The sequence below is a fragment of the Palaemon carinicauda genome, chromosome 44 (genome assembly GCF_036898095.1).
Source record: "Palaemon carinicauda isolate YSFRI2023 chromosome 44, ASM3689809v2, whole genome shotgun sequence".
Lineage (NCBI taxonomy): Eukaryota > Metazoa > Arthropoda > Malacostraca > Decapoda > Palaemonidae > Palaemon > Palaemon carinicauda.
The window spans coordinates 25,227,432-25,253,541 of NC_090768.1; the positions used below are offsets into that span (position 1 = coordinate 25,227,432).

The window sequence follows — 26,110 nt, forward strand, 5'->3', positions numbered from 1 at the left end:
GTTCAGAGAAGATGCCACTTTTCTAGGATCATGACCAGCGGGTGTACTGTTCGGATCCGCTCTGCGAATGAAGTAGGTGATTTTCGCTCTTAATTGTTTCAGTGACAGGTCGCTGCCCGATGTTTCTCCTTTGAAGAGTTGGCCTCCACCAAAGTTCGAAGTTCTGCGAAGATAGACCTTGAGACTCTCTACTGGACATAGAGAGACATCCTCCTTCAGGGGGCATATTCTCCAAGGGCCCCATCTTTTGGTGGGTAATTCATTTTTGGCGAGAAACGTCGGATCAGGGGAGAGGGTCACTTCTCCTGAATCAGCAAACAGGATGTGTCCCTCTTCTCTTGATAATGCCACTATTTCGCTGACTCGAGCTCCCGAGGCGAGAGCAAATAAAAATATAACTTTCTGAGTCAGATCCTTGAGGGGGCATGAATCATTGTCCAAGTTGGAGGCGAAATGGAGCACCTTGTCTAGTGACCAGGAGATCGGTTTCGGAGGGGGTGCTGGGCGTAGGCGAGCACATGCTTTCGGCAATTTGTTAAAGATGTCGTTGGACAGATCAATTTGGAAAGCATATAGAATTGGTCTAGTCAAAGCCGATTTGCAGGTTGAAATCGTATTGGCTGCTAATCCTTGTCCATGAAGGTGAATGAAGAAGGACATACAGAAATCAATGGTGATTTCTTTAGGATTTTTTGCTTTAACAAAGGAGACCCATTTCCTCCAGGATGATTCATATTGCCGTCTCGTGGATTCGGTCTTGTATTCCTCTAGGAAGTCTAGACTTTTCTTCGAGATCCCAAACCTCTTCTTTGCGGCAGGGGAGAGAAAATCATGAGATGAAGGTCCTTGATTTTCGATGATGAAGCGAAGACAGTCGACTTCTGTACTTGTTGAGAGAGAACTGGGCCCGGGAGAGGGATCAGCTTGGGCTGCAGCTCCAGGACCAGGGGGTACCAGTTGCTCCGGGGCCACTTGGGAGCCACTAGGGCCGCTGTCCCTTTGAAGGTTCTCAATTTGGAGAGGACTTTCAACAGAAGGTTGGTGGGAGGGAACAGGTATATCTTCGACCATCTGTTCCAGTCCAGTGACATGGCGTCCACCGCTTCTGCTTTGGGGTCCTCGTACGGGGCTACGTACAGAGGAAGTTGATTGTTGTCGCTCGTTGCAAAGAGATCTATCTGAAGTTCTGGGACTTGATGAGAGATGAAGGAGAATGATCTTGCGTCTAGAGACCATTCCGACTCTATCGGGTTTGTCCGAGATAGAGCATCCGCTGTCACGTTGCGGAATCCTTGTAGGTGAACTGCAGACAGGTGCCACTTCTTCTTCTCCGCCAGACGGAAGATTGGGAGAAGCACCTGATTTATCTGGGGCGATCTTGAGCCTTGGCGATTGAGACAACGAACTACCACCGAGTTGTCTAGGGTTAGACGGATGTGGATCGAGGGCGGCGGGGATAGCTTCTTCAGAGTAAGAAGGACCGCCATGGCCTCCAAGATGTTTATGTGGAACGTCTTGAATAGTGGAGACCAGGTCCCTTGAGCTTGTTTCAGGTGGGAGTGACCTCCCCAGCCCTCCAGTGAGGCATCCGTGTGGATGTTGAGTGATGGAGGAGGGTGTTGGAGAGGAATGGACCTTTTCAGGGCCATTGCTTCCGACCACGGCTTTAGGAGGCGTCGAAGTCTGTTTGGAAGCCGTCTCTTGAGGTCTCTTCGAGCGATGGATGCCGATCGTCTCCAGACTCCCGCGGCATCCTTTAGCTGTGCACGAAGCACTGGGTTTGTCACTGAGGCGAATTGTAGAGAGCCTAGAACTCGTTCCTGCTGTCGTCTTGAAATGCGTTTGGATTTCAGTAGTCGCTTGACAGACCCTGCTATTTCCTTCCTTTTCTTCTGGGGGATGGAAAGGCGGTGTGACTGAAGATTCCAGTGGATTCCCAGCCACTGAAACTTCTGAGCCGGAGAGAGGCGAGATTTCTTCTCGTTGATCTTGAATCCCAGGTGTTCTAGGTACTGGGTAACTTCGTCGCAAGACTTTGTACACTCTTCGGGCGATGGAGCCCAGACTAGCCAGTCGTCGAGGTAGGCCATCACCTGGACGTTTCTTAGGCGGAGCTGTTGTACTATGGCATCCGCCAGCTTTGTGAAGATCCGAGGGGCCACATTGAGGCCGAATGGCATGGCCCGGAAGGCGTAGCTTTTTCTTTGGAGTCGAAATCCTAGGTAGGAGGAAGCGTGATGGTTCATTGGAATGTGCCAATAGGCATCCGCCAGGTCTATAGAGACCGTGTAGGAACCTTGAGGCAGAAGGGTCCTTATTTGTTGAAGCGTCAGCATCTTGAATTTGTTGTTCTCTATGAACTTGTTGAGGGGGGATAAGTCCAGAATGACTCTGAGCTTGTCTGAGTCCTTCTTGGGAACGCAAAACAGTCTCCCTTGGAACCTGGTGGACTTTACCTTCCTTATCACCTTCTTGTTCAAGAGGTCTAGAACATATTCTTCCAGAATGGGGGTCGATTGTTGAAAGAACCGCTGGAAGATTGGGGGTGGTTGCACCCAACTCCAGCCTAGACCGTTCTTGATGATGCTGTGTGCCCAAGGATCGAAGGTCCAACGATCCTGGAATTGGCGGAGTCTTCCTCCCACCGGAAGCACTTCATTGCTTCTGGTGTCCCGAGGACTTGTTGCCTCGGCCGCTAGCTCCCTTTCCTCCTCTACCTCTGGAGGGACGACGAGAGGCGTCTCTGCTTGCACCCCTGGACGAGCCTCTACCTCTGGCATGAAAGGTAGTGGATGGCTGCTCAAAGGCAGGGGTGAAGACCGGTGACTGTGACAACACCGGTTGGGGGACCAATTGAAAGGTCTGTTGTGGTTGGGCAACCACTTGGGAGGTAGCGGGTCCCGGAAACTGACGTCGTTGTTGACGTTGCTGGGGTTTTGGCTTCTGAGGTTTCCTCTTAGGCTGAGGTCCATCGTCCTGAGAGGTTTTCCTTTTTCTGGACATGCCCCACTTGTGGAGAAGGTTCCTATTCTCCGTGGCGGCTCTGTCAGTTATTTCCTTGACAAGGTCAGAAGGAAACAGGTGCTTTCCCCAGATGTTGGAGGAAATCAGCCTCCGGGGTTCGTGTTTCACGGTGGCACCGACAAACACGAATTCACGACAGGCTCTACGAGCCTTTATGAAATGGTACAAGTCCTTCATTACTGTGAGTAAGTGGGATTTGGCTAGTACCATGTAGTGATCAGGTACTGCTGTGTCACAGGCCATAACTTCAAGTTGGACTTGATGAGAAAGAGATGCCGCAAGCCTCTCCTTCGTGTCTTGTTCCCGGCGAAGGAGGTGATCATTGAGCTTAGGGAGGTCTTCATTAAACTGACGTCCGGCGACGTCAGGATCGAGCCTACCCACGACGAAAGTATGTTGGACATCTTTCCATTGTCTAGTGTCAGGGGGTGTCACGATGGAGAAGGGTCTGCACTCCTCCAGTGCAGGGCAGGGTTTTCCTTCTTCCGCCGCTTTAAGGCATGCAGCCAAGGCCTTTTCCAAAAAAGGAAGAATCGCAGTGTCAGGTGCGACATATGTAGGATGCTTCTTGCTCAAGGCAGGAAGCTTAGAGCAGGTAAAGCCCCTGCTCTTAAATGCGGAGGCTAGCATAGCCTGGGCCTTTGCGAGATCGAACACTATCTCTTCTTTAGGTTCGGTCTCCTCCTTCGAGGCAGGTTCGGAACGAAGCCGGACGTAACAGTCCGGGTAGGCCTCGAAGCTTGGGAAGAACTCCACATCTTCCAGCGGGACCGTGCCGATTTTGTCACTAACAAAGATCCTGCCGGTCGCAATAACCATATGCTCTGCATACCTCCACGGGTTGGCATGAGAGCAAGCTGGGAGATCCTTGACCGAGATCTTCTTCGGGTCTCTGGATCCAATCATAGACCTGATGGACTCCTGGTTCTCCTTCAGTCTGTCGTCCATGACAGCTCTAATTAGTCGGATCAGTTCTTGGGTAGAAGAGGAAGGATCCGGGGTCGAGGAGGTAGACGGAATGGACATTTCCGTCGGTGTAGGAGTAGGCGGAGGGATGGACGAGGGAGTAGCTCCAAGCTCCGACTCGGTGTATTCCACCTTGTCTTCGTCCTCTTCGGCTCCTTGAGCCATAAGCGTCTTCTCCGTGTCTTCCGAGACGTCAGAGATCTGTTCATCATCCTCGGAATCTAAACGACACTCGTGCATGGACTGAGCCATGACCACATCAGGTTCCACCGTAATTTGGACAGTGGGGATTACTTCTTTTGGAACCACTGAGTCAGGGGAGGCCTTAGGGAACAACAGGGACCTCAGTTCTTCAGTGGCCAGGTACGGTCCAGTAGCATTTCTCTGAAAACCACGCACCCACTTGCGCAGTTTTTCACGAGCAATGTCTCTAACCTCCGCTGAGGGAGGGTTATGGAAGGCCTCAACAAGGTAGGCCTGGCAGACCGTACATTCCAGTGGATTCCAGAACTTCCAATCCCCTTTCTTGTCTGCGCAAGGGGCGTGAGTCCTGCACGCCGTATGTCCGTAAAACTGCGAGCGTTTCACAGCACAGTAGGCGAAGTCACACTTCATCTGCTCCTCCTGTGGAAGAAAGAGAAAATGAGTATGGGGGAGTCATAGGAATGGCTCTTAAATTAAGTTAATATTAATCATTAATTTTAACTTAAAGAAGGTGTGATGCATAGAGAATGAAACAGTAAAGGAGAACACGCTCCATGCATCTCGCCCGGCTGGTTACCATAGGCTTGGTCCTGGGATAATCCAAATGACCGAGATCATTGGATATAGTTTCCTAGGATTCCCATTATATTGGAACTCCATGGAAAGCCAAGGACAAGGTTGGGATCGAATTCATTCGGTTCCCAGTTAAGAGCCAGAAGGCCTCATTAAGGGTAACTGCTTCTGGCAACCAGCCGCGCTAAGATGCACATAGCATGCTGGAAATAGAAGAATGCAAAGAGACAGCATGATCACTAATAGAGCAGTACTAGGTACTGGTCTTAAAAGCAAAGCAGCTTATCTATTTGCAATGTAGGGCTATCTTAGTCTTATGATAGCTACAGAGAGGGGGTGCAAGTATTCTTGACGCCTCCGGGGCATCCGGCAAGCCGCCGGCATGCCGGAGCTCGCTCCAGCGTAGATTCTGGCACTAGAACAGACAATTTTCAAAGTCAGTTAGATACCAGGATGGCGGCCGCCGGCACAACGGCGGCACGCCGGCAGGGAGCGGCGGCTCCGGCAGCCGGAGGATGCCAGATTGGTGACTGGGGTAAGGATGGTACAGGTAGTATCGGGTTGCCGGCAGTATATGCCGGCACTCCGGAGATCGACCGGCAAGCGGACGATTAGATAGGAGTAGGAGAGCTGCCGGTAGTAGCCGGCGGCAGCCGGCAGTCCCTCGGTACACGGGGGGCTGGCGGCAAGGGTAGGGAAGTCACCAAGAGGGAGGCAGGTATTGCCGACAGTAGAGGCGGCAAGAGACCGGCACCCGGATAGATAGAGAGACAGGGGGAGGGGGGAAAGGATGCAGGAAGTACCGTCAGGGTTCCAGACATCCCTCCCCCTCCCTGAGGGGGTGTACCCATGATAGAGACAGGCTCTAGCATCCATAAGCAGGGGTCACTAGGGACCGGGAGCAGGTAGCCCAAGGGAGGACTAGGGAACACCCAAGAGGGGGGGAGACTCCCCTAAGCAGAGCTACACTAGTAACTAACCTTATAGGACACTATGAAGGTATATGTACCAGAGCGGACAGCACAGGGAAGCTCGGGTAGCCCTACTCATCCACCCTAAGGAGGATTTGTAGGACAGGGGACAGATGAGTATAAACTAACCTAAGCATAGGCTAGGCTATACAAGAGATAGGTGGGGAGGGAGAAGAGAGAGGTCTTCCCAGGAAGGGTTTCTGTACCAGAGCGGCCACTAAGGGAAGGGAGGACACTCCCTAACCTAAGATTAGGCTGATCGGCTAAAACGGTGCAAGAGTACAGTTTCAGCATGGAACAGAGAAACCTTCCTAACCCGACCTAGATCAGGGCTAAAAGTCCTGAACTAGGCAAGGAAGAAGACGTATCGCTATCGCAGGAAAGTCATAGACTATCCTAGCCATAGAGGTAGGCTAGCCTAACCTCACTCTCAGACGCAATCCTAAAGGGGGTTCATTCCTTTAGGGAGGACTGAGAGGCGATATATATACTCTATTAGACAATTAATCCCTTTACTCAGAAAAGGGATCAAGGCTAAATAGAGGGAATGCCAAGGCAGGGGATGAAGGAAGCATATAGGGGTCCTAAGGTTAGGTTAGGCTAGAAAGAATCACTGACTAGCCTATCCCCTATATGGTCCCTGAAGGCGAAAACATTTGCATCACTAGTCAAAAGTATTGTAAAATAATAATGCCACTATCTTCATAACTTAGTCTAGGATCACTAATAAATCATGCATGAACACTTGTATGTAGGCTCCTGGCCTGGGGGCTATAGTAGCCGACTGGTATGAGGTCAATCGATGACCGATAAAAAGCGTCTAAACACGATATAAAAGTTCCTAGCTATGAAGACTAAATAAACTAATGTATTCGATTAGTATATAATGCCGGAAGCGTTGTTGTGGCTAACTAAATAAGACATGCAAAACAACAACGACGCCATAAAATGGCGGGTCCGGTAGAGGCACAGCTCTGCCACAAAACATCAATTATTTCGCGAAATAATATTTACTTTACGGCCAGAGCTTAATTAAACAATACTGGAACCTTGTACTCAACTTTCCAGAAGAAGGCGAGGCTGAAGGTAACGACATAGCGAAGATGCAAAGCGATAAAGTTAACACAAGGGAAAATCCGTCTAAGTAGGGCAGCTACTAAACAAAGGATAAAGACGCGCGTGACGTCATTAGAGCAATGGCGTCCGTTTGTTTACGTCTCGAGTATCAGTAGTAGCCACGAGTGAGATTAGCTGTGGAACGGCTCCCAGCTATTCTCAGCCCTTACACACCGAAGCATTAACTCTGTTCGGGGTGGAGATAGCTATGTGGCACGTTCAGACATGCGTGTCCCCTGTTGTATTACGATGTCTTAAAGGGAAACCTTTGAGATACTCGCTCCAGAAGTTAGAATTCTGTGATAACCTGTGGTTAAATTCTCTGGGAATATCTTAGTAGTCTTATACCCAAGGAAGCTACCAAACAGGAACCTTCCATCAGGACGCCATGGCTTGAGCCCAAAAATTACATTACTATGCAAACTATTGAAGTCTATCCACTCATAATAATGAGGAAGTGCTATATTCTTCCTAACTCTCACAAGTATATATGAAAAATATACTGTACTATATTTGGATATTTGAAAAATTTGTATAAAATCAGAAATGAGAAAAACATTCTATATGTAAAATATATTTTTATCAAATATATTATCAACAAATGTAGAAAAGATAATAAGGAACAGAGTAACCTAGACAACAAAGTTCAGAAATGCAATATCAAACATGTGTCTAGGGAAAACTAATTTCAAGTCAATTTTAGCTTGCTCTTGTATCCTCACCTTTATTATATACATGTTTCTTTGAATGCTTATTCCAATTCTTTGTCTTTTGTCTTTTCATCTTAATTTATATGCTTTTAGAACAGGCATTATGAATAAACATGATATTTTAATTATGAAATAAATTTTTTAATATACTTACCCGGTGAATATATAATAGCTGCAACTCTGCGGCTCGACAGAAAACACACTCAAAAAACTCGCGAGCGATCGCTATGAAGGTTGCGGGTGTGCCCACCAGCGCCAACTGTCGGCCAGATACCACTCTTGTATGTAAACAAAACCTTCAATTCTTCTCGTCCCGCTGTGTCTCTATTGGGGAGGAAGGGAGGGTCATTTAATTTATATATTCACCGGGTAAGTATATTCAAAAATTTATTTTATAATTAAAATATCATTTTTAAATATTTAACTTAGCCGGTGAATATATAATAGCTGATTCACACCCAAGGAGGTGGGTAGAGACCAGAGTTAATTATGTTTACAGTGTATAAGCTAAGAGTTTTTTCATTTTGACAGTTATCAATATAACAAAACCAAAATATATAGGTACCTGGTAAGGAAGTTGACTTAGACGATTACTCTGCCTTGTAAGTCTGTCTTCCTCACGGAGCCCAGCGATCCTCTTAGGATGCTGAAAGACTCCCAGGAGCTGAAGTATCAAGGGTTGCAACCCATACAACAGGACCTCATCAAACCCCTAATCTGGGCGCTCTCAAGAAATGACTTTGACCACCCGCCAAATCAACCAGGATGCGAAAGGCTTCTTAGCCTTCCGAACAACCCATAAAACAATATTAAAAACATTTCAAGAGACAGATTAAAAGGATATTGGAATTAGGGAAGTGTAGTGGTAGAACCCTCACCCACTACTGCACTCGCTGCAACGAATGGACCCAGTGTGTAGCAGTCCTCGTAAAGAGTCTGGACATCTTTTAAGTAAAATGACGCAAACACTGACTTGCTTCTCCAAAAAGTCGCGTCCATAATACTTTGCAGAGATTTATTTTGCTTGAAGGCCACGGAGGTTGCTATATCTCTAACTTCGTGCGTCTTAACCTTAAGCAAACATCGGTCTTTCTCATTCAAGTGAGAATGAGCTTCTCGTATTAAAAAAATCTGATAAAATATGACAAAGCATTCTTTGACATAGGCAATGAAGGTTTCTTAACTGAGCACCATAATGCCTCAGATTTCCCTCGTAATGACTTAGTACGAGCTAAATCGAACTTAAGAGCTCTAACAGGACATAATACACTTTCCAGTTCGTTGCCTACGATCTCTGATAAGCAAGGAATATCAAAAGATTTAGGCCAAGGACGAGAAGGCAGTTCATTTTTGGCCAGGAAACCAAGTTGAAGTGAACAAGTGGCTTTTTTTTTCTGTAGAAAAGCCGATGTTCTTACTGAAGGCATGAAGTTCATTGACCCTTTTAGCCGAAGCCAAGCACACTAGGAAAAGTGTCTTGAGGGTGAGATCCTTCAGGGAGGCTGAATGTAATGGCTCAAACCTGTCTGACATGAGGAACCTTAGGACCACGTCTAAGTTCCATCCAGGAGTTGCCAAACGACGTTCCTTAGAGGTCTCGAAAGACTTTAGGAGATCTTGGAGATCTTTATTGTTGGAAAGATCTAAGCCTCTATGTCGAAAGACCGAAGCCAACATGCTCCTGTAGCCCTTAATCGTGGGAGCTGAAAGGGAGTGAACCTTTCTCAGATGTAAAAGAAAATCTGCGATTTGGGCTACAGAGGTACTGGACGAGGACACAGATGCTGACTTGCACCAGTCTCGAAAGACTTCCCACTTCGACTGGTATACTCTAATGGTAGAAGCTCTCCTAGCTCTTGCAATCGCACTGGCTGCCTCCTTCGAAAAGCCTCTAGCTCTTGAGAGTCTTTCGATAGTCTGAAGGAAGTCAGACGAAGAGCGGGGTGGCTTTGATGGACATTCTTTACGTGGGGCTGACGTAACAGATCTACCGTTAGAGGAAGACTTCTTGGAAAGTCTACCAGCCATTGAAGTACCTCGGTGCACCACTCTCTCGCGGGCCAGAGGGTAGCAACCAACGTCAACCTTGTCCCTTCGTGAGAGGCAAACTTCTGCAGTACCTTGTTGACTATCTTGAATGGTGGGAATGCATATAAGTCCAGAAAAGACCAATCCAGTAGAAACGCGTCTATGTAGATTGCTTCTGTATCTAGGACTGGAGAGCAATAGATTGGTAACCTTTTGGTCAACGAGGAGGCAAAGAGGTCTATGGTGGGTTGACCCCAAGTAGCCCAAAGACTCTTGCCCACGTCATTGTGGAGGGTCCATTCCGTGGGTATCACCTGACACCTCCGACTGAGACAGTCTGCCAAGACGTTCAAGTCCCCCTGGATGAATCTCGTCAACAGGGAGATGCCTCGAATTCTTGACCATAAGAGAAGGTCCCTTGCGATCTCGAGCAGCGTGAAGGAGTGTGTGCCTCCTTGCTTGGAGATGTACGCCAAAGTTGTGGTGTTGTCTGAGTTGCCTCTACCACTAAGTTTCGAAGAAGCCTTCTAATATCATCAAGGCCAAGTGGACTGCTAATAGCTCCTTGCCGTTGATGTGCATGCTCTTCTGACTTGAGGTCCACAGACCCGAGCATTCCCGACCATCCAGGGTCGCACCCCAACCCAAATCCGACGCGTCTGAGGACAACACGTGGTTTGGGTTCTTGACTGCTAGGGATAGTCCCTCTCTCAGACTGATATTGCTGTCCCACCATTTCAGGCATGCCTTTACTGGTTCGGAGACTGGGAATGATACCGTATCTAATGTCTTGTCCTAGTTCCAGTGAAAGGCTAGATGGAACCGGAGAGGCAGAAGGTGTAGTCTCCCTTGTGAGACAAACTGCTCCAGGGATGAGAGAGTCCCTACGAGACTGTTCCAACTCCTGACTGAATAAACGTTTCGTTTCAGCATTAGTTGGACTTCGAGCAGGGCTTGACTGCGAATCTCCATCCCCAAATATAGAATAATCTGGGATGGGATCAGTTGGGACTTTTAGGTTGACCAAAAGTCCCAACTCCCTGGCCAGACTCAACGTCCAATGTAGATCCTGCAGACAGTGCAGACTGGACGATGCTCTGAGAAGCCAGTCGTCCAAGTACAGGGAGGCTCGGATCCCCGATAGATGGAGGGATTTTGCCACATTCCTCATGAGCCTCGTAAACACGAGAGGCGCAGGACTGAGACCAAAGCACAGGGCTCGAAACTGGTACCCCACATTCCTGTAAACAAACCTCAGAAACGGTTGGGAATCCGGGTGTATAGGAATGTGGAAGTATGCCTCCTGAAGGTCGAGAGAGACCATCCAGTCGCCTTCCATAAATGCTGTCAAGACAGCCTGGTAGACTTCATCGTGAAGTTTGTCTTGACAATGAACACATTGAGCGCACTTGCCTCTTACGTACTCCTGCAGTGAACATGGCTGCCAAATCATGGAGCCATCCCTGAGGGATTTGTTCCTGCATAGAACGTGGCTGTCAGATCATTGGAGCCATCCCTGAAAGCCTTGTTTATGCATGACATAATTGTACAGCAAAACTTAAAGGCTCGAAAACAGCTGTGAAGTCGACCTGTAAAATCTTGGAGCGTCTCATGGCCAGGCGCCAGGGAGAGTCTATGAGGTTTGAGAAGTCTATCTGGGCAGAGGCAGGAACTCCCAAGCCGAGAACTTCTCTCGTGTCATATCAGACTCTCGCTCTATAAGCCAGTTTAAAAGAAGGGAAAGTAAAGGCTGTCTCCCCCAAACTCCTCCTGGTGATAAACCAGTCGCCTAGCAAACGTAAAGCTCTCTTAGAAGAGCGAGAGAGCACTAGCTTATAAAACAACGGCTTCGAAGTAGTTAGGCCTAGTGTAAGCTCTGACGTTTAGGCGAACGAGGAGCAGCAGTTACAAAAAGATCCGGACAAAGATCCTTAAAAATCAGCATGATTTATTTAAAGTCCATAGAGGGCTAAGCAGCTTTAGGCTCCTCTCCGTCTGACAGAGCCCTCAAGGGAATATCAGTAGGAGGGGGAACAGCAACTTCCTCATCTGAAGGAACCTTGTCCGATAATAGCTGAGTCTCAAGCAAGGGAGAGACCTACCGTGGTGGCAATGCTTTACAAGCAGAGTCCACACGCACTGGTGCATTAGTAGCGGACCAGGACGCAACGTCATGTAACAGCTTGACAGTCTGTGAACTGTCAACAACAACAGGTGCGTGAGACCAGGACGCAACGTCATGTAACTGCTTGACAGTCTGTGAACTGTCAACAACAACAGGTGCGTGAGGACGCACAGCGTCCACTCGAGACTGCTTTGACCGCCTAGACTGAGCAGTCAAAACAACTCTAGAATGCGGAGGTTGACACTCAGCGTCAAAACAAGTCAACTCCGATTGTTAGCGAACGTCCTGAACGTCAACAGGAGCATCAGCAAGTGGCCTAACGTCCAAATGTGGCTGAAAATCCACACGAGACCGCATCGAGTGTGGTTCTAAACAACCTGACTGACGTGACTTGGCTACGCCAACGTCAACAGGACGCACAAAGGAACGTTAGGGTGGCTGAAAGCCAGGATCTCGATGAGATAAACGGCTAGGCTCAACGGACTTATCGGCAGAATAGTCTTCCATAAGGGAGGCAAGTTTATTCTGCATGTCTTGCCGTACAACCCATTTAGGATCAACGGGAATGGTTGCGGTAAGAGACGAGGGTAACGTCTGTGACCGCAAAACCTTGCCTACAAAAAGACTCTCGGAGTCTGTGTTACGCTTTTGTTAGGCGGCGAGCAGTCTTCCGATGACTGCATAGGGTCAGAGCTGTCCTAATGGTTAAAACCAGGACGCTGGACCTGTCCTGAAAGGACTGACTTTCGCTTAAAGGGCCTCGAAACCTTGTTCCACGGTTTCTTATGCGAAAAGCCTTCGGATGACGAGGAGAAAATCGTCTCTCTCGCCTTATGGTAGGGGTGATCTTGGTAAGATACACCCGATACCATAGAGGGAACGTCTGTTCGCTGATCAAGGCCTCTCGAACCCATAAGTCGTACGACATTACTTCTCCCCTGGGCTTGGGAGCTTGCAAGAGGTCCCGGACTAGGCGAACGACAGGCACGAACAGACGAACCCTCGGTCGCAACACTGATAACACTTTGCGCAATATCACTTTATCACTACGATTTTCTGTTTTGCACTTACAGTATTTCATTGAAATCGAATTTTTTAACAATTCACATTAGGTATGAATAAAACTGATTTCTACCTGAAGCACGCAATTCTACCCTCATCAAAAGGTTGTAATTGCGAAATCAGTCGTATAATGCAAGCACATTAATACCAGCAAAAAACAGTAAACATATTTTAAGATAAAAAAATCAGTGTCTGGGGAAGAGACTAAACACTAGTTCATTCAAAACTACGTTTTCAATCTCTCACCGTACATTGCCTTGGGACGAGAATAAAAAACTAAAAACGTTTTATCCTTTCTCCCCGTACAGAGACTAGGGACGAGAGTAACTCGAGAACAACGTTACCCGCTTGGGACGAGATAAAGATCGGAACGTTTTCTCTCCTCTCTCTCCCTCCGTCTCTATCTCTCTCTCTCTCTCTCTCTCTCTCTCTCTCTTGATTTCGCACCTAAGAGAAGAGCCCATTTACGTTTCGTCAAAAAAACAGGTTATTTGACCAAAGGAAAAAACTGAAAGGTTTTTCAATTAAAAAGTTCCTTTAAAATAGAATTTAAAACATTTAAGCTTTGAAAGAAGAATGAACAAAACGTCAGAATCGATTTACTCTTTCTGCAAAGTGAAACCGTGATACTCTCTCTCTCTATCGTAACGATAGAGCGCAAACTGCGTAGCATAAATAAACTAAACGTTAGTTCATCTTTGAAACAGTACGAAGACTATTCAAAGAAAATCTTTCATAAAAATTCTATTAACAAATATTCATTTAATAAGTTTTAAATCATTAGCTCTTTAAAAGCTATTTACGATTGAAAGGGCTCAACGTTGTTTAACTTCGGTTTCCAAGTTTGGACCGCCTACTCTCAGGAAAGGTCGCATATAAACAAATCATTAAAATTTATTTTGATGTTTATTATAAATGGAAAGCTAATCGAAGAGGCCTAATAAAGGCGGTTGAGATATAAAATATATAGAGGAAAATCTATAATTAATTTATAACGTGATAAGATAATTGCTAAAAGCCTAAACACACTTCCGTACTGAGGGAAGGGTCGGCCATTTAAAAGTCAAGGAAAGTCCAAAAAACAATCCAAAGTCATCAAAAATTAAATCTATCCAAAAACGAGTTCAAGATTTAAGTTGAAGATAAAACACCTGTACTGCGAAAGCTCAAACCAAAATGAAGTACTTCACCAAATATGTTAAGAAAACTCCAGGTTCTACAGCGAGTATGAATACGTCTTGTCGTCAACGTCGACAGAGAAGAATTGAAGGTTTTGTTTACATACAAGAGTGGTATCTGGCCGACAGTTGGCGCTGGTGGGCACACCCGCAACCTTCATAGCGATCGCTCGCGAGTTTTTTTAGTGTGTTTTCTGTCGAGCCGCAGAGTTGCAGCTATTATATATTCACCGGCTAAGTTAAATATTTAAAAGTTAGATTATCAGAGTACTTTTAAATATGAAAGCCCAAATAGCTATTTCCACATAAAAATAATAACAATAACAATACCCTATTAGTAATAATTAATATTTAGCACCAAAAGTCATAACAGCAACTAAGTAAGATACAAAGTTGAGTTTATGGATTATCTATAGTATATCTAACACAAAGCTGATTCTATTGCTTATCTAAAGTATATATAAGCGGATTCCTTTGTGTGAAGGTGATTCCAGAATAAAGTACACTGCCACAGATACTGAAAATGTATAAGATGGAGTGAGTGAAAATACTATATTATAAGGGAATGAATCATAATTAAAAATTAAATGATTTCTTATGCTATTAACATTCAAGGAATAAAAAGAGTAGAGACCAAAGTATTCTAGTTAAGTTTTTTTTATACCATTAATATCTAAAATAACCCACTTCAATTTCCCATTACCAAACAGTGTTTTTATGGCTAAGACTTGCATTATTGAGACCAAAATCTTGTGCAGTAAATGTTAAGAATTTCTAAATTAAAGCAGGGTTAATTACCACAAAAGAGCTAAATAACTACACTATAAGTATATCAACTTATTTTACTGTCCTTCCAAAAATGATTAAGTTATGAAAACTTAGTATTACAACTACTTGCTAAGCTACAACCCTAGTTAGAAAAGCAGGACACAATAAATCCAAAGTTAGAAAAGCAGGATACAATAAGTCCAAAGGTTCCAACTGGGAAAAATAGCCTAGTGAAAAAAGGAAATAAATAAATCAAGAGGGGTAATAAACAGTAACAGTATTAAAACATATCTTTCATATATTTACCTTAAGAGACACACATGTCCGTTTGTTCAACATAAAAATTACAAATTTGAAAGTATTTTGTATTTTTCCTAACAATACAAACCTGAAGCTATATATAAGGATATACTTTCGGCGAAACTGGAAGGCTAGCCATAAGACATTCAGCGAGGTGTGGTTGGGGGGGGGGGGTAGCTAGCTACCCCGCTTACACACACGAGAGTTGTCTCATCACTTTTAATTGCAGGCAGGACTTATTTGGGGGACAGATGATGGCGGGTCAATTTGTATAAAGAGCTTAAGGTTTGTATCATTAGGAAAAATGCAAATTAATTTCAAACTTGTCACTAAATACAAACCCTTTAGCTCTTCATAGGGATGACTCACCCGCTGGAAGGGTGGAAGTCCAAACCAACGGGCTTGGCTTTTGACATGAGGCTTTCCGTATGCGTCCGGCACATAACAGGGAAAACCCTGACACAACTAACTTTGTGCAACGCACGGTCAGTGGCCTGAGCACTCTGTGCGATTGTGTGATACTAGTAATGTAACAAGTCTTTCTGTGTGAATTTGTGATACCAGCAATGTGACTGGTCTTTCTGTGTGATTGTGTGATACTAGCAATGTGACTAGTCTAAGTAAGAATTCTGAGAATGTAGGCGGCTTGAATCAACCACAGACATTATCCAATTCTACCTCACCAGAGGGCATGGTGATACAACAAGCATCATTTCTAAAGTAAGTTACACAAGGGAAATGGTTTTACCTCCAGACAGGTGGGGTTAGCTTACAGAGGACCGTAGGTGCTGTTCCCCTAGGGAGGGGAAGATGAAAGATAGAAAAAGCCAGTCATTCTTAACATTTAGCTTAGACCAATCCTAGGTAACCTTTGCCCTCAACTATCTGCTACTTGTCCATGAAGGAGACTCGGGTATTTAAACCACTTGTTGTGCAGCCACCAAAGGGCCAAAGGAGAATGTCTCCATTTTCCTGTGAGTCAAGTCTTGCAGGTAGTAGGGGGGGGGGAGGGGGGGGGTGAAGGTAGTTTGGCGTTTCCACACGCCAGCTTGTAAAACCTGCGTCACAGTAGTTTTTCTTGAATGCTAGGTATGTGCTCCTGCTCCTAACGTCATGAGGTTTGGGTCGTCTAGTTGGAGGAGGATCAGGATTCAGTGTCTATGACTGTGCATCCAAGAGGAGATGGTGTTCTTGGGGATCCTCCTATTGACCTTCCCCTTCCTGACATAGAGGGCTGATGCTCAGGGGCAAGCTGCTGCAGTTATTTTGAGACAGTGCCTCAAACTCCTCACTGGGCAAAGTAACGATTCATCTGGATCATTGGTTACATTACAAAGACTCCCAATCCAAGAGGGCTCAAATCTTAGATCCTCTACTCCCGGATTTTGAGTCTAGGCTATAAACTCGGGGACTAAGCTTAGCGTTACCTCTCCCAATCCCCTTGAATAGCCGATGTCATAGGAAGGACCATGAAGTTCACTCTCTTGACTGAAGTTAAGGCGAGTGGGAATAAAGTCTTCAAAGTGAGGTGGTGATCTGTTGCCTAGTGTAATGGTTTGTCGGGTGCACCCTTCAGAGCACGAAGGATACGAACCACGTTCAAAGGGGTGGTGATCTGTTGCCTAGTGTAATGGTTTGTCGGGTGCACCCTTCAGAGCACGAAGGATACGAACCACGTTCAAAGGGGGTGGTGTAACTTCCAATTGAGGGCAGGTCTCAAAACTCCATATGAGGAGAGAACTCCGAGGATGAAATATTAACTCCTTTTAGCTTAACGACAAGGCTCAAGGCTGAGCGGTAGCCTTTTACTGCCAAGACTGGGAGGAGCTTTTCCTCCCGAAGGTAAACAAGTGGTATCAAGGGGAGATATCCCTTCCACGACCCCAACTATAATGAAGTCAAAGATCTTCGTAGGTATCCATACATCCTCTCCGCAACTTGTTGCAAAAAGAAAAAAAAACTCTTTAGGAGAGGAGGTGCTGGATAGTCTCCAGGCGTGAAGTCGCAGGGAAAATGTTCACGTGGCTGTTTGAGTAGACCGTGCCGCGGAGGGATTTCTCTTGGGACCTCTACCAGGAGCTGAAGAAGGTCTAGGAACCATTCTGCATGATGCCATAGCGGAGCTATGAGGGTCATTGACAGGTTCTTGGATACTCTGATCATGTTGAGTACTCTTCTCATCAGACAAAACGGGGGGAAAGGCGTAAACGTTGATGTTGATCCACTTGTTGGAATACATCTTGCCAAAGGGCCTGAGGATCAAAGAATGGGGAGTAGTAGAGCGAGAACCAGGATTTCAAGGACATCGCAAACAGGTCCACAGTTGAAGAACCCAAAAAATTCAGGAATTTCTTGGCTACTACAAGATTCAAAGACCAATTGGAGCCCACAATCTGAGTCGCTGCAAAAAGGTACCGCCTTGTTTGTTTACGCAAGCAACTACCGTGCTGTAGTCGCTCATCAACACCACAGAATTACCGGCCAGGAACTGTTGGCTGGCTAGAAAGGCTGACCTTACCTCTTAGAGATTTATGTGTCGGTACCTTTCAGACTCTGACCAGAGCCCGGAAGCCGTGTGGTGCAGCATATGGGCATGTGAATAGAGCATCAATTCCGGGGAAGGGACGAAGAGGTCGACCCCTCGGCGGAGATTCAAGTCTACCACCCACCTCATCAGGTCTGTCTGTTGCTCTGGTTCAATGGAAACCAATGTATCCAGGGAGTTGTCTTGCTGAGTTCACCTGGCTTTCAGCCCCCACTGAAGAGATCGAATTCGAAGGCGGCTGTTGAGCACTAGACGGGATAGGGATTATAGATGACCTAGGAGACGTAGCCACTGTTGGGCTGGGAGGGCTTTTCATTGGAGGAAGGGGCTTGACGCCTTCTTCAGCCTCGGTATTCTCTCATCTGATGGCAAGACTTTCTGCAGGTTAATGTCAATGATCATTCCTAGGTATATCAGTTTTGAGAGGGAAGCAATCATCGAGATATCTTAACCCTTTTACCCCCAGGCTATTTGGAACTTTCCAACCCTTAACCCCCAGGGTTATTTTTTTTTTCAAGCACATTTTGCTATATATATTCTTTAAATTGCTCTAACAGCCTTAATTTTTCTCAGAGAGGTCAGGTTGGTCTCATTCTTTTGGAAAATGGCCGAAGTTTCTCAAAAAGTTATCAAAAATATGCAAAAAAAATTGTGAACAGCAGTTTTTTGCAAGGACGTACCAGTACGTCCATGGGGGTAAAGGGATGAGTTCTGTGAAACGTACCAGTATGTCCTTTGGGGGTAAAAGGGTTAAGAGATGGATGCCATCCTGTGGGCCCCAAGATGACACTAGGGCGAAAACTCGTGAAGACCTGAGGGGCTGTCGAAAGACTGAAGCACAGCACCTTGAACTGGTATTGCCTGTTGTCGTGAATGATCCTTAGATACTTCCTTGAAGACGGATGGAGTGAGATCTGGCAGTATGCGTCCTTGAGATCCAGTGAACACATTAAGTCCTGTGATCTTAAAGCTTGTCTGACCATGTCTGCCGTCTTCATGCTGAATGGGGTTTGCAGAACAAACCTGTTCAGTGCCGAGAGATCAATGATGGATTTCCAAACACCTTTTTCATAAGAAAGGCGACTGAAGAAGCCTGGAGATTTGTTGAGGACCTCCTGGAGAGCGCCCTTCTCCAACTTGGTGTGGACTTCGGGCCAGCTCTTTTGCAGATCCCTTCACATAGGACCTCGATGGAGCTGGATTCTGAGTCCATGGAAGGAGAGATTGAATGAACGGGATGCAAAACATTGTACGAATCACAGAGACTGTCCAGGGTTCAGCCCCATGCTGCAGCCATCTCTGCCAGCACCGTTGCAGGGATCCCCCCCCTGGTGGGCAAGTGGGAGGATTGCCCATCGTAACGGGAGCAGCTGTACTACCTCTTCCACCACGGGAGGCTTTGGAGCCCTTCTTGTCTTCAGCAGAAAAGAGCTTCTTCGACACTTTTCTCGAGGATGCTGCTGTCCTGTTCGTTGGCAACTACGTCGTCTGCGGTGGCTTCTGAGGGGGCGCTGTTCTGTAGGATAGAGATGTCACAGCCCTATGGAGGAGAGGGTCATGATCTTACTTCCTCCAGTGCTCTGCCGCCCATTCAACATCCTCCGACCCAAAAAGAGAGGAGCGTCAAGTGTAGAATTCATCGGCTAGGTAACTTTCACCAAGAGGAACTGTCGATGGAACTTTTCCATCACCGAGTCCCTTCTCTGGAAAACCATGTTCGCCCACAAGTTGACCACTTGGTGGCGGAGAAACTCAATGGTGTGGATACCCGACAAGAGGAATGTTTCCATCGATTTCCTCTTTGAATCCTTGGACCAATCTTTAGTCCTGACGAGGTGTCCCACTGACCCTAACCATATGTATAGTCAAAAAGTGGCCTGCATAGCATACTTCACGACTTTCTCCATATTTAGGGTGTCAGCTGCGGAGAAAGTGACCGGGAGGGCTGCGAGTCTATCACAAGAGACCACTTTTGCAAGGGACTCTATGGACGTGTCTAAAGGTAAGGCCAGAAGAGGCTCATCTGAAACCTAGTAGTACCTCCTTTGCTGAATGAAAGGAGGTGGGAGCAGATTTAATGATAAGGTGGGAGAAGCTTTAAGGATAAACCTGCAAGAAGAGAGCTAGAGGAGCCAGCTATCTGTGCAAATGCCCTCTTCCTGGCACCCTTAAACCTCTTAGACCAGAGTAAAGCTGTACTGGTCTTGGGTGGTCGCAGAGTGCCAAAGATGTGGTTGAGGATGTTGTCCTTGCCCTTTTTAAAGAATCACTTCAGGGTTGTCCATTGATAGCCCTCATGCAGGCCAGTACCTGCCCCTAGGCATACTTCGACTCCTTCTGCTCCGCTTCCGTGTACTTTGGACTAGTGGCTCTTAGAAGGTAGTCCTCAGTGTCAGTGTCCGGGTCATCATCCACCCACGAGCTCTTACCCATAGGAGCCAGGGGTGGGTCATAGTTGTCATCTAGCGGGGAAGCAAAAGGAACGTCCCCTGCTGACGTTCCTGCTGCTGCTGGAAAGGTCTCGCGAGTCTTCTCTTGGATCTGCTGAGACTATTTGGCCGCAGTGTTCTTAGGTATTGTTTTAGTGTTCTTGCTTTACCTTTGGGGGAAAGGAATTCCTCCAGTAGAGAAGGCCAGGGGAAAGAGCTGCTAGGGTTGTTCCACACGGAGGTACCACTTTTACAGGTGAGAGCCAGTAGCTGGGAGTGAAAGATCTCCCGAGGAGATCGAGAGCCTCGACTTGTACGAGGGTGGAAAGTATCTCCCAAAAAAAGGAGTTGGGTTTCTCAGTCTTCTCCACCTGCAAGAAGTCCTATTAAACTGTACCTGTCTCTCTGGCAGCTCCTCGTACCCTTTTGATAGAGATGAACATCTGTGGAGGAGGATCCCTGGACGAGGTAGATGACGTGGCTCCCTGTGTGGGGTCAGACAGGGAAGACGAAGAACTAGACGATACCGTCTTCTCCAGCGGGATCCTCGAAGTACTAGGCTACCGCCAGCTGCTTGGATGAAGGGGCCAACCCCTGATACGATCCTACTCACCGCCTTCACCAAGGCGTCGAACCACTCGGAGTCCTTTCTGAAGAACGGAAGGACGGGAGGCTGCGAGAGGGAGACTGCCTCGATAGTAGAGATACAATGAGGTGGCGAGAGCACATGCTGAATTCGTCGCCGGTAAGGATCCTCAGCAGAGTCACACTCCGAAGGGCTGGAACACGAATGAGGAGAAGCAGGGCATTGTCTCGAAGGTCTCGGAAAAACGTCGGGAAAACACAACTCGAGAGCGAGAGAGGTGTCCACCCAGAGAAGCAGGAATATGCCTTGAATGTTGCTCGTCCTCCGCATGCTGAGTAGACTCAGGAGGAGAAGCGCAATCTTCGGCGGCAGGTGACAGCGGAGGACTTGAGACCTGCTGAACATTGCAGGTGGAACACTCAGGAGACTTCTCAGGGATGGCGCTCCTTGGTGTGAGATCTTCTACCTCTGAAGAGGGCGGAATACGCTTTCTTTCGGCACCCAGCTACAGAAGTTCCGGCAGGCATTCCTTCAATGGCAGACCAGCAAAACCCGGCAAAGGCTACACCTGTAAGAAATCATCATGAGAGAAGGCTTCCTCCGTGGGGAAGGGCAGGGCAGCTTCTCAAGGGGAACCAACCACGTCTTTTGAACACCGGGGTTGACTTGGTGTTAATTGGTCAACACTCCTGTTCAGGAAGAGATCGAGGGAGGGTCAAGAAGAAATCCGAGGTTTCTTTGACTTCGAGGAAGACCCCAAAAACGAAGAATCTCTCAGACTTTTTCTTGCGCCGCCGCCCATATTTCTCCTGGCATTCCTCGCAGATGTCATCCCGCGCACAACGCCCTCCTCTGCAGACCGGGTACAACAAGTGGAGGTCGGCTGGCTGAGGACATGAAGGTACCACACGAGCATCTCCCAGGTCCTGGACAGGTCCGCATGATGGACGGCAACAAGAAACAAGCACACCTGAAAAGAGAAAGTAAACAAAGCAAGAAAAGTCAAACGGCAAACAGCTAAGTTGGATGGCGGAGAGATACGTCTGTTCTCAGCCAAGCCAAAAGAAAAAGTGACAAGACAATACCTGCATGTGCGTGAGCGGGGTAGTTGGCTACACCCCTACCTCGCTCTTATGGTTAACCTTCCAGCTTTGCCGAAAGTATGTCCCTAGAAAGAGCAAAAGGGTTTGTATTTAGTGTCGGAACAAACATTCGCTGCAAGTTTGTACTTCTTGAGTTCCTATATGCTAACCATATATAGTAGGCATTTCTTTTAATTGAGGAATGCATATGCAGAACAGCTGCTAATATTTCCTCGAAACGGGCTCTTGTAATAAAGCCACAGCCCCCAATATGAGGAACAGTTAAAAGTATGCAGTCAATGTACTGTTTAGTTAGTTAAAAAATATGAGTTTTCTGTTAAAAGATCCCAAAGAATTATAACATAAACAAAATTTTTGATAGCTTAAAATAATAACTATGCCATTATTTCAGTTTGACTCACACCTGATCGATGATTGACCCTGAAAAAAAATATTTGCATGAGAAGTTTTAATCTGTACTTTAGTTTACTTCCCCATATCAAGAAAAATTCTTCCAACTGAAACCACAGGGTTTAAATAAAAAGCTAATTTATCAAAATTACGTAGATAACTGCAAAATGCAACGACTTGGTTCAGGCAAAACTATACCTTCCATCCTACATCCTTTCTTATATTATGCTCTCCAACCTCCTAACTTTTATCTTAAAGTGACGTACAGTAGTGTTTTTCCTTAATTGTACCTCAGCGTTGAATAGACACCACAGAAAACATTCATAAATCCGAAACTGTTTTTTACTTTAATATATTTGATTATAAATACATGTACAGAATATAGTAATTCATATTAATATTCATGAGTAAATGGATACATGTCTAAATACAGTAAGTGTACTGTACATAAATGAGTGAACAGTCACATTTACTGCCTTATCCTGTAATTTCAAAATTCTATTCCATTCTAAAACTGAAAGAGGCCTATTAGTTCCCTTATGATTATAGTAAACTTTAAAGTATTTTCCAAACAAGGAAAGTTATTCACAGTAAAAAAAATCTAGTTCCTGTTAACAACAGTTTTTGATGGGGTGTATGTAGTTGATTGGGACAGGCGTAAACTTTTGTTTTACTTGTCATATCATTTTTACCTACTTGGAAAATGTAATGTCTTTATCTAAAATGATATTATTACTCAAGTTTTATGATTTATGAAATGCTAGAAATTCTATATAACTTTTTTTTTTCCCCATCTATACAAACTCAAGTCATATAAAACGGCCAATCAAAATTTTGGTCGATTGCATCATGCTCTATTGCTGAATCATGCTCTGTTGCCAGGTCAACACAGCCCACACGTAAGGAACATCTCCTGACAACACTCACCTGGTCAAAGACTTGTGGGGCAGTTGAGGCAGGACCCTTGGTAAATGACTCAGGTTTTCATAGCTAGGAAAAATACAAATTATATAAAATTTGTAGTTTATTCCTACGTGGAGGCAAACTTCTGATTCATTTATATGGGGAGTCTTCCTTAGAGGGAGGAAGTCTCGATGTAGTTAAGAGGTATACCCTTCCTCTCAGGAAGATCCAAATACTATAAGTAATAGCAAGAGATCAACATGAATTGTTAGAGAGCAGCGTAGCCGGCTCATAAAGAGGTTAGGCTAAACTTCCGATTCTCATCAGGAGTCAAGTATCTATCCGTGAATGAGAGTTATAACCTTTTCTGATACAATTACTAAAAGTAATAGTACATGATCAAAGAGAACCGCCAGAGAACAGAGTAGTCGGCTCATAATGAGGGAGGGCTGCTCTTTCAAATACAAAAGGGGAATCTTCACCAGGGGTGAGGAGGCTTGAACATCAAGTGTCACATAACAAAAGCCTTAGAGTTTCTTCTAGAAAGTAGTGTCAGGAATAATTAGGCCTGAGGCTAGAACTGGTACATGTCCCGTGAAAGCTAACAGCTAGGTCATTTGTTGTGCTGCCACCATAATACCTATTGAGAGGGTGTGCAAAAGCTTGAAAGTGCCACCTTTAAGGTAAATGATAGATGGGTTTTTCCTTTCATCCACCAGCTTGAGGACTTGTATTGCAGAGTGGTTTCGCCAAATGTTGAGGTTGCGGCAAGCCCACATGTATCATGCGCTCAAGGGGGGGGGGGGGTCCCTAGTGATGCTTCACCTGATTAAGTATAGATTATTATACAGTGGAACCTCTACACACGAACGTATCTACATCCGAATTTTCCAACACCCGAAGTAAAATTCGAGCAATTTTTCGACTCTACACCCGAATTCTATTTCGACACACGAAGTAAGCAATTTTCGTCGTACCGGTTGTATCCGAATTTTTCGACACGCGAAGTACAATTCGAACGCGTTCCTACTCTACACCTGAATTTTTTTTTGACACCCGAAGTAAACAATACTGTACCTGTACACGTAGATGGTACTCATAGCGCCGGATGTATTTTTTATTTCCGCCGATAGAAGGCAGCATTTCTACCTCGGAGGGACCCTCAATTAGCGTGGCTTGGAACATTCCTCTGTTCTCGTCGGCTTCGTGTGGTTGTGCCCTGTGTGTTCTGCTATTAACGGTGTTTTAATCGTGATTTTTTACGTTCATCCTTTTACGGTATTTTACGTAAATCATGGGTCCTAAAAAGCTTAGTTTCGCAAGTGGTAGTGGTAGTGGTGAGAAAAGGAATAAGGAAATGCTTTCCTTAGAAGTAAAGCAAGGAATTATTAAAAAGCATGAGCGTGGCATCCGCGTGAGTGAACTTGCAAAAGAACATCACGACGAACTTACTAGAGGAGCTCAAGGAACTCCATGCTATGTCTGAGCACATGAGTGATGACGAGGAAGGGATCGAGGAGGTAGAACATGTGTTAGGTTCGGCGCAAATAAAAGAGGTGTTAGGAAAATATCAAGATGTGGTCGACTTCATCGACAAATACCATCCAAAAAAATTGCAGGTTTGTCGTGTAGTTGCGCAGTTCGGTGATGTTTCTCTAACTTATTTTCGAAACATTCTGAAAAGCTGTACCAAGCAACTTTCTATCGATAGCTTCTTTAAAAAAACTACAAAGCGAGCTCACGATGAAGGGGAAGGAAAATAAATAAAAAAAATAAGCTAAGTTAGGTTAAAGTTCACTAGTGTAAGTTAGAATAACTTACGGTAGTGTACGTTTATCGTAGTCACCCTCTCTACCTCCTCGCCGCCCATCTGTCTCCTCTAGCAAGACCGACACCTGCGCTGGACTTTCTAAGGTAAAGTGACGCTAAAAATCCGTTTATTATTTATTATTTCTTTATAATTATTCTTTTTTACATGTCTATTATCTAATTTAGTGTGCATTATTGTCATGTGTAATTATGTGTAGTAATTTATTAAGGAGTTATCATAGGTTTTTGGGCTCAACCACGGATTAATCCTATTTCAATGTATTCTTATGGGAAAATTCGTTTCTACAACCGAACATTTTCTACACCCGAAGTCGGTTGTGGAACGGATTAAATTCGTATGTAGAGGTACCACTGTACTTTCTCTAAATCAGAGAGAAACGTTGTTTCTGAACTAATTCTTTGGAGCTGACAAAACTCGTGAACAAAGTGCTTTTGGGAACTAGTATTACAGTGTGGTTTTGCGGAACGCTGAGGTTGCGGCAAGTCCACATAAATCATGTGCTCATGAGGGTTTCCTAGTGACGCTTCACCTGAGGATGTATAGGTTCTGGTCAAAACTCATGAACCAAGGGGTTTTTGGGACTAGTATTATCGCATGGTTTTGTAGAACACTAAGGTTGCGGCAAGTCCACATCAATCATGTGTTTGAAGGGGGGTCCCTTGGGACACTTACCCTGAGAATGCATAGGTTCTTCTGGTAGTTTTCATTACTCAGAGAAAGTGTAACTAACTAATTTCTTCCAGAAAGGCCAGAGGTCGTGAGCAAAAGGGGGTCGATATGTCCCAGCTATTTGTTCTGTCAGCAACTCGTACTGCTCTACATGAAAGAATAACTAGTAGTTCATGTGATCAGAAACCTCTTCAAGAGAGGATATCGTGGAAGAGTTAACCCGAGATCTTTTCCAACAGGAGTCTGGATTTGTTCATAGAACCAGAAATGGGAAAGGTGGCAGGTCCACTGATTATATGTGATTGAGAGGGGTCCCAAATGAATCTTCCTTGGAAGATAGTGAGTTTTCATGTTGGGCCTTAAACAACATGGTGGCCATGTTCAGGATGAAGAACTTCACTTCTGATCTACGGGCACCAATAGAGGGAAATACATAGTATCTCTGGGCTGAGAGGTCAAAGCACTCTTCATCCATAGACTTCCTGAGATGCAAGATCATGAAAAAGACCACATGAAATTCACCCTAGTTCTCATTAACCAAAAGAGAATAAGATATTCCCCAAAAATAAGCATTTTCTGAGTTCAGTTTCCGGGAAAAAAGGACCCCGTAAGTAAGCTCGTTTAACTTG

General features: G+C 45.5%; 1 protein-coding gene across 4 annotated transcripts in view; it reads right to left on the reverse strand.

Annotated features, from left to right (window-relative positions):
- The window catches only part of frc (fringe connection), a 292,532-nt gene that overhangs the window by 16,385 nt on the left and 250,037 nt on the right, over window positions 1–26,110 (reverse strand). The window contains exon 8 of one of the 4 annotated variants that reach the window (XM_068366666.1): window positions 14,212–14,474. The exons of the other annotated variants lie outside the window; for them this stretch is intronic. Within the exon in view, the coding sequence (XP_068222767.1) occupies window positions 14,396–14,474 (79 nt within the window). The 3' untranslated portion in view covers window positions 14,212–14,395. Of the gene's footprint in view, window positions 1–14,211; window positions 14,475–26,110 lie in introns of those variants that run through there. 4 annotated transcript variants of the gene reach the window in all.